Source organism: Triturus cristatus, chromosome 3_2 (genome assembly GCF_964204655.1).
Source record: "Triturus cristatus chromosome 3_2, aTriCri1.1, whole genome shotgun sequence".
NCBI classification, from domain to species: domain Eukaryota; kingdom Metazoa; phylum Chordata; class Amphibia; order Caudata; family Salamandridae; genus Triturus; species Triturus cristatus.
The window spans coordinates 1023542373-1023551809 of record NC_140584.1 but is presented as its reverse complement, the minus strand read 5'-3'; the positions used below and the strand labels follow the sequence as shown (position 1 = coordinate 1023551809).

At 43.1% G+C, this 9437-nt stretch overlaps 1 protein-coding gene across 1 annotated transcript; it reads right to left on the bottom strand.

The window, feature by feature from the left end:
* Window positions 1-354: 354 nt before the first annotated feature.
* On the bottom strand, window positions 355-8527 carry LOC146859015 (C-C motif chemokine 4-like). The gene is made up of 3 exons (XM_085646933.1): window positions 8296-8527; window positions 5817-5931; window positions 355-914 (listed from the first exon to the last, which is right to left on the bottom strand). Exons 1-3 carry the CDS (start codon window positions 8366-8368, stop codon window positions 827-829), a joined length of 276 nt encoding a protein of 91 aa, XP_085503059.1. The 5' UTR covers window positions 8369-8527; the 3' UTR covers window positions 355-826.
* Window positions 8528-9437: the final 910 nt, after the last annotated feature.

The following is a 9437-nucleotide window of genomic DNA, read 5'->3' as shown; positions in this document are numbered from 1 at the left end:
GAAATAATGGAGCGGCTTCTTTAAACACCTTTCACCAATGGGCTCCCCCAGGGCAGCAGTGAATTCGCTTCCGCCCTAGGACTGTGCATTATCTCTAGTAGAGGCCACTGTTCCTGTTTCCACCCGACGCACCCTGTTGAAGGTGCACTGTGGCACAAACAGGGAAAGTACGCGCTATCTGTAATACAGCCCCTGATGTCTTATTGTCTGTCTATTGGGCAGGCATGGTGAATGCAGAAGGATACGTGTTATGCGTAGACTTTTATTTAATGAACTCGAACACAAAAGTCTGTGAATAAAAATATATTTATTGTCTTCAAGATACAAAAATAAATAAAGTGAAAACCCTTTGAATTTGTTCCTGCAAAAAATATTTCAAAAACGTAATTCACAGCAGGAATATTATTTAAATATGAAGAACAGAGGTCAGGTAATCATTGGAACCTAATGAAGATTCCCACAAATATTCTATAAATAGCAATAACTTAAAGATAATTAAAATGCTGCTCTACCAAAAATATAACATTTACATGACATGCATTAACATTTACCATTAGTGAAAGTGCAGAAATATTCACAAACGTTTTATACATGGTTTTAACTCAAATATTCTGGCCCTAACACAAAATACACAAAAGTGCACATTAATAGCAGGTGAAGTAAAATGTGAGTAGGCACGCTGGGGCTTAATGTTTCCAACAGGAAGTGGTGTCACGGAGGCTTGCTTTTTTTCCAGCAGGAAGTGATGTCATCTCACGGTTAAAGATACCACAGTGCAGTACATCCTGAATTGCTGCTGGTCGATTGAGAAAGGCGTCACAGAGTCTCAGTTCAGTTCCAAGTGATTGACGTAGTCCAGGACCCAGGTATTTTCTGGGTCAGCACACAGCCGCCGGCCTCTTCTGGTGATGAATCTATGGGGTAAGCAAAGGAGTTATTGGAGTTGCGACCAGTAAGATATCTGCATAAAGTAAATAACAATAACATGTTAGGAGATCAAACAACAGCCTCAAACTAACCTCGGGGACTATCACTTTATCCTCGGTACCAGCCCACTATGACGTCACATAATATCCCCATACACAGAGTACTGCTCCACTATTGCACTATTGCATCAGAGAATATCACAGTATCCCTATTACAACTCCACTACCTATGACATTAGATATCCCTGTATCCTCAGCAACACTCCACAGTGACGTCACATAATATCACAGTAGCCTCTGTACCACTCCATTATTACATCAGATTTCAGTGGCGTAACGAAATTTAAGGGGGCCCCATGCAAAGTGCATGGCGGGACCCCCCAAGCTCCGAACACAGTCAGGAGCACACATGCCCGCCCGTGCACAGTGAAGGAGGGGGCCCACAGCAGATTATATCAGTCTATATTCAGTCCCACTCCACTGTGACGTCAGAGAGTACAACCGTATACTAAGTGCCCCTCCACTATTGCATCAGAGAGAATCAGAGAACCTCCATTACCATTCCACTATGAAATAGGATAATATCACTGTAGCATCAGCAACCCTCCACAGTGACATCAGATGGTGTCGCTGCATCCTCTATAATGCCCCAGTATGACATCGGATGTGATCATTGGATACTGAGGACCGCACTGACATTCAGCACCACTTCACTATGACATCAGAGCATGTCACTTAATCCTTCGCACCGCCTAACTATAGCATCAGAGATGATCACTGTGCACTCAGTACCACCACACTAAAGAATATCACAGTATGCCCAGTGTCACTCCCTCGCGATATCAGAGAATATCATTCTATACTCAATGCTTCTCCACTATGGCATGGGATGACGTCACAGTATCCTCGGTGCCAGCTCAGTATGACACTGGAGATCACTGCCTCTGGGTCTTTTGTTCACACTGGTGTGACACCAGAGAACATTCCTGTGTATTCAGGGCCACCTCATTATTCATATCAGTGCCATCCATTTTTGTTACTAAACAATGTCATAGCACTAGTCTGCCGAGGACTTCCCTCTTCCAGAGGGTGAGTAAAAAAGTCACATGGGGCCTGCAGCCCCACAGAGGAATCTGCTCTCTGCGGGGTGACAAATATGCATTAAAAAGTTCGCTTTTGGGCTAAAAGAGACAGAGGCAAAGCTTGGTCAGTAAATTTGGGGGGGTTTGAGGTTCATATTTTCCGACAATCGGACTGCCATATAGTGTTTCAATACATTATACAACACGCAGGGCGCATGAGAGGGGCCTAAGGGGCAATGGAAAGGGAGAGGAATGCGGATTCGTACTAAGAGAGAAAACACTATATTTTGTAAAAAGACCAAAACAGATGGGGAAGAGTGTGTGTGTGCATTATTGTCTGTGGGAATGTAAACATCCCTGGTGAAATCCGACTGACATCTCACAATACCCGACTGAAAGCACCTGTACCCAACTATTTATCTGAAACTACATTTATTAGGGGAGACGTTACACCCCAGCCACCCCCTTCCCCCGAAGATACGCCCCTGAGGAGAGACATTTCAGAGATACCATCGCTCCTCCACTGACTTAGTGGACAGCGGATCAACTGCTCCGACAGGTTGCAGGGAAGGATTAGTCTTAAGGTTGAGTCTTTATGGGAAGAAGCCGGGCATGGCGGGACCGTTCGAATCTGCTGGGAAGGCCCGACAGGCCCAATAACGCGCCTGTCACACATACTTGCCAAGGCTTATCCGCCAGGATACCAAAGCTCACAAGGTAACACATATTCCCCTCACTAGATCTGTACAGTGACATCAGAGTCCCTAGATTTGATAACTGTGTAGAGCAGTTGATTTATTTTATAATGCACTGGATTCTGCAATCCTGGTATAAACGCCTCTCTCTCATTTATTCATACTGCATGGGATTCTGCAATCCCTGTATACACAACTATCTCTAATTTCTGTATATTACATGGGATTCTGCAATCCCTGTATAAACACCTATCTCTAATTTCTGTATATTACATGGGATTCTGCAACCCCTGTATAAACACCTTTCTCTAATTTCTGTATATTACATGGGATTCTGCAATCCCTGTATAAACGCCTATCTCTAATTTCTGTATATTACATGGGATAATGTAATCCCTGTATAAACGCCTATCTCTAATTTCTGTACATTACTTGGGATTCTGCAATCCCTGTATAAACGCCTATCTCTAATTTCTGTATATTACATGGGATAATGCAATCCCTGTATAAACACCTATCTCTAATTTCTGTATATTACATGGGATTCTGCAATCCCTGTATAAACGCCTATCTCTAATTTCTGTATATTACATGGGATTCTGCAATCCCTGTATAAACGCCTATCTCTAATTTCTTTATATTACATGGGATTCTGCAACCCCTGTATAAACACCTATCTCTAATTTCTTTATATTACATGGGATTCTGCAATCCCTATATAAACGCCTTTCTCTAATTTCTTTATATTACATGGGATTCTGCAATCCCTGTATAAACACCTATCTCTAATTTCTTATATTACATGGGATTCTGCAATCCCTGTATAAACACCTATCTCTAATTTCTTTACATTGCATGGGATACTGCAATCCCTGTATAAACACCTATCTCTAATTTCTTTATATTACATGGGATACTGCAATCCCTGTATAAAAGTCTATCTCTAATTTCTGTATATTACATGGGATTCTGCAATCCCTGTATAAACACCTATCTCTAATTTCTTTATATTACATGGGATACTGCAATCCCTGTATAAACGCCTTTCTCTAATTTCTGTATATTACATGGGATTCTGCAATTCCTGTATAAATGCCTGTCTCTAATTTCTTTATATTACATGGGATACTGCAATCCCTGTATGAACACCTATCTCTAATTTCTTTATATTACATGGGATACTGCAATCCCTGTATAAACGCCTTTCTCTAATTTCTTTATAATCAGCGACTACTGACACACTCAGTCACCAGTTATGAAGAAAAGACATCAGAAACCAACTGTAATTACCTATTACAGTTGAGTTCTGACATCACAATGCCTGCTGCCAGAGCCAGCAGCTGAGGTGAAAGGCAGGTTAGGTCACAAAGCTGCTGTTTATTGCATCAAAAATAAAACATTGCTTTTCTTTCTTTTACTCTGTTTTTTTTTTATTAAACTCTATGATGAAAAGCAGAAAGTAGATATGTATGGCAACATGCTTATATTTTTCATGTTGCCAGATTCAGAAAAGGCCCAAGAGTTGGTACTTGAAATGTATTTTTACTCTGTATTCTTTTTTGGCACAACAATTCTGCCTCTGTTTGGTTTAATAATTATTTGGAACAATATATACTGCTGTAAAATACTTTTTAAATGTTTATTCCCCCCGAACATTTTCCGATTTAAATGGAAAATGGACCCTGTTTGCTAATTTTCCGAATTCGTTTTTTACTAGCCTTGGCTTACAAATACTGGATAGGGCAGTAAAAATACCTGCTGGGTGGCAACCCTGGTGTTTGGGGTGGTGTCCCTATTCTGTGGTATTCGGTAGCAGCCAATTAGGAACCATATGCTTGCTCTACACATGGTAATCCTAGGCATGATGATTGGCCCTCAAGTTCGGGGAGAAAGCTTGTCACCGGCCATTCATGTTTTTCTTGTGTTCTAGAAATAAACAGCTTCAGAGAGGGGGTGCAACAAACGTGGCGCCTAGTATAGGGTGACCAGAATTTTAAAGCCAAAAACCGGGACATTTCACGAAAATAGAAGAAGGACTGCAGTTTTACTTCAAGCTAGCGCACAGAATGACAGCGCTCCTCAGCAGAGAATTACAGAACAGGCAGTTAGAACATACATAAAATAACATTTTTAAACCCAGAAGCTTGCCTGTTAATTAAATTGCTTTCTTGAAGCAACTGCTAACTATCCCTGCTTTGTAAAGTATAAAAAGCACCGCCCACAGTTTTCAGTCGCCCTCTCTAAAAACTGGGACAGGAGCTCAATTTCCAGAAATCTGCCAGGACAGCAGGTGAAAAACGGGGACCGTTAGGGCAAAACCGGGACGCCTGGTCACCCTAACCTAGTAAGCAAGCTTCAGAGCCTTTCCTGCAACCACCACACCAGCAGTTGCACTGTAATTGTAAATTCTCCCCTGCGGAGATCTCTAAGTATTGAAGGCCACCTTCCAGGATCTAAATGATCCTCCATTTTGAAGTGGGTGAACAGAAGCAGGTTGGCGCAAAGGAAATAAACAGAAAATGTGTGTAAACATACTACTTTTTCTTTTAAAAAAGACCCCTTGTATCAGTAATCTCACCAAACATGAGCCGTGCAGTGATCCCCACATAATAACTATCACATCTGGATGTCACAGCCTTTGAATGAAGTAATGAAATTGACCCCGGAACAGATCATTTGATCCTGTACCTCATGAGCTCACGGTGGTTTGCATTTGTAACTCTGCCCTGTGCTATGTGGGCTTGTGCAGTGTGTTTAGGATAATTTACTGATCTTATAATGTTTATTATACAATAAAAACATTGAATTGCTGGCTCACCTCAGGAAAAGTGAAGTGTTTGCTTAGTAATGTTGCCTGGTTATCCCTTAATTGAAATGTGATGGTGAAGGCAGTAAGCTGTGGCTCAATATTCTAGTGTTTGAAAGCAGGTAAGTGATACCTCAAATGTAGCTCCAGGGCTAGTCTGTTTCAAAAGGAAAATGTCGGGGCATCTAAACCACGTCTGACAGGAAGGTTTAGGTAAAATTGCTACTGCCAATTTTGGCTCTAACAAGATTGAGCAGAGCAGAACGAGAGAAAAAACAAACAATGAGCAAGAAACTAGAGAACTTACATCACTGCTGGCTTGGAGCAATGGCTGCTGGTGAAATAATAATCCTGGACAAAACTCTGTGGGATTTTCCAGGAGGCGTAGGAGAAGCAGCAGGCGGCCGGAACATCTGCACCAACTAAAGAAAAGGGAAAGAGTTGTGAGCCATGGAAGACATTTTGCTTCTTTTGCTTGCCCAGAATGTAGACATAGAGGCCCTTTTCATCTCATGCCCTTTCCCCAGTATCCCTACAGAAGAGTAGATACCTCTCTCGCCCTCAGGCTCATACTCATACAGGCAGAGCTAGAACAGGGAGTACCCATATCCCTTTGGGTATATTTTTTTCTGTCCCCTGGGATCAGCCCAGAACCCAACTTCACTTGTCCTTTGGTCAAGAAGTAGACGCATATATTCCTAATTTTGTAATATCCGTCATCAATATCCTCCCTTGTATAGGGCACACACTTCCATCTCATCCCTTACTGCAGACTCTGCACAGAAATAGAGAGCAGAACTCATCTTTTCTCCAGCTTCACTGATAACCTAGTGACCAGGCGAACCTGTGCGCGTTTTCTAACAATGTGCGCATTCAGGCTATCTTCCAATTCCGGAACAGCCTCACTGCTCCACAGGAGATGCACAAGACTTAAGGGTGTGCAGGATTATTGTTCCTCTTCTATGAGCTTGATCAAGGACAAACTCTGAGTCTTTCTGCAACTTTTGGCACAGTGAATCACCACCTGTAGCTCAAAAGATGGGACGAATTGTTTGCAATCTCTAACCTGGCTGTCACCTCAAGTAAGTCATTCTTCATCAACAGATTGCAGCAAAATTAAAACTAGGCACTTTATCCTCCGGCAGGCAGCCTCTCAGCTGTGGAGTTCCACCCTGTCTCTGCACTTCTTCAAAGAATCTTGGCGACCACTCGCTAAAGTAATGAAGAGCTTCTACTGGAAAACCCATATGTATGCGGATGGCAATCATCTCTTGGTATCGTCCAGATCTTTCAATACAACCAATTGTCTCACTCCTTACTTCTCTTCATCACCAATTATTGCATCCTTGAAGGCAATCCAGGAATGAATAGCAAGAAACAACCTCGCCTTAAAGAGACAAGACAGAAGTCCTCTGCTTCCACGTACCTTATCCAACCAACCTGCTATTCTTATGCCAAGATTCACTTTATGTCCTCCCTCTCCAGCTTAACTTCCCTGGGAGCTTGATTTGACCACAATTTATCCTCCTAAGCCAAAAATAAACACATGAATGCATGCAGTTACCACCAGCTTATATTTGGTAACTCTGGGCCATATTAGCAACAAATTACGATAAATATCGCAGAGCGCACTTAGCGCAAATTTTTTTATTGCCAGCTATCGCTGGAATATATCGCCAAGCTAACGCTGTATTAGCAACAATTAGCGCTATGGCGATAAATATTCCAGCGATAGCGGGAGGAAAGGGCCAACATCGCGACAAAACCAGAAATGTTGCATGGGGAAGGAGGAAAACCTTGCTGATACGACCCTGTGGTTGTATCAGCATAATTCACCCCCCATGTTAGGTATGGTTAAGTCAGGAAAATAGCAGGTGTTTAAAAACCGGCGATGACCCCGGTTAGCGCGACTTTTCACATCGCTAACCGGGGCCAGGGCCTCCTTGCTAATAGGCGATAGGTATGTTAGCGACTGTTTACCAGGTCTGTTGGTCGGGAACGCCTACTTTGCATGTCATTAGCTATAAATTTCGCTGACATGCAAAGCAGCACCCAAACCGGTCGCTTTCGTCAGAAAGCTGACGCTAACTGCTGTTAGCGACAGCTTGCTGATAGGGCGATAGAACTATCGCCGCTTTATCAGGAAAAGGTCGCGCTAAAGCGGCGATATTGCCCTTGCTAATATGCCCCTCTATGCCTAGTCTGTCTTTTCACATTGAAGTCTCCCTGCACAGAGCTGTCAAACTCTTTAGACTGGATGCTTTGGATGCCAACTCATTCTGGACTCCTAGGCACAAGTGATGCAAAACAAAGCTCTTATATTTAACAAAAAACAGTACAATGCTACCACTGCTGCTCTGGGTGACCAGCTACTCGCATTAACTTAATATCCTTCAACACCACTCACAAAGCTCTCCACGAAAATGGACCGTCCTATCTCCGCTTAAAGACCACTAAATACTTTCCCTATTAGCCAGTCAGCTCTTCCTGCATCACTCTCATAGAAATGCCAAATTTCGAACAGTAGTAGCAGCAGACAAAAGGTTTCACCCCTTACTCCAACCCCCAGCACTCTAGTAGGTAAAAACAAATTCCTCTGGTTCAGAAAACAACTCAAGAACTACCTGATCTCCTATGGTGTACTCTTTCTCTTCTCCATCTTCCCCCCTCTGAACTCCCTTTTGACCACACGCTGTGAGGCAGCAATGTCAGCTTGCAAGGGCACTTTATATTAATTTCAATAAATCAATAAACAAATAAATAAATATGGTAGCAACAGGACTCACTTGGAGCAGCCAGGACCTCAGAGCAGAAGGTAGCCAGGAGGAGAACAGAGGCAGCAGCCAGGGAGATCTTCATGTCAGCTTTGGATCTGGGATGGAGCTCTGAGCAGAACTGGGTAAGGGAGTGAGCTTTGGGCTGACTGATCTCCGATTGTCCTACCCTCTGTATTTATGGACAGAAAACTGGAGTTTACTGACGGGGTGGAATTTACGTGGGATGAAATGGAAGGTTAAAGCGTGGAAACACACAAATGATGTGATGGTACAAACTCAGCAGGGCGGAGAGAGCTAAAACTGGCCCCTTGAGCAATGCAGGAAATCCGATTTCAATGGCTCTTGTTCAGCAACCCCAGTGTCGGACTCAATCTGCAAACCCACGCGAAGAGCCAGAGAAGGACAGGAAGTAATGAGACAATGCACTTATTCTAGGGAGTTTCTAAGTCTCCAAATGCAGAAGTGCTGGTATCTGGGCCTCCCTGTTGGAGAATTTGTCGTCCTAAGATCATTATGCTCCGCAGCAATATTGGATCATCTGGCCCCACCTGACTCAATGGTTTGGAAACAGCTCTGGGCCCTTTGACCAAGGTCCACATACACAGTGAACCTGGGTTTCCTAAGAGTGTAGAAATAATAATAATACTCTTAGTCATCATCATGATCATCATCATCTTCCAAGTATCAGCTGGACCATGGTAATACTCATAACACTTTTCACAGCGCTAAAACCCCACCAGGACGTCCAAGACAAGTGTTGCTGTCACTCAACTCAGTGGTGCACTTTCCACAGCGCACTAATTAATCTGCAAGAAGTCTAGCTCACTCTGGGTTGCACTAATAACATGAACACATGTATTCTTTGGAAACATCCACTAATGTACTGTAAATGTAGCCTTCTGTCACTATTGAGTCAGGCACCGCCCACAATGGCAGTCTGATCACGCGGCGCAGCACAGACCAGTCCAATGTACAACATGCACAGATCTCCACCAGAGCACAAGGCAAACTCATCACAACTCAACTGGCCTCATTGTGTTTAAACCTTGGTACAAAAGTGGAGTCAGTTCCTGCTTAGTGGAGAAATCCTCAAGGTGTGAAAGGAACAAAATAAGTCTTAAACTCAGGTTGAGCAAACACAGGAAAGAACC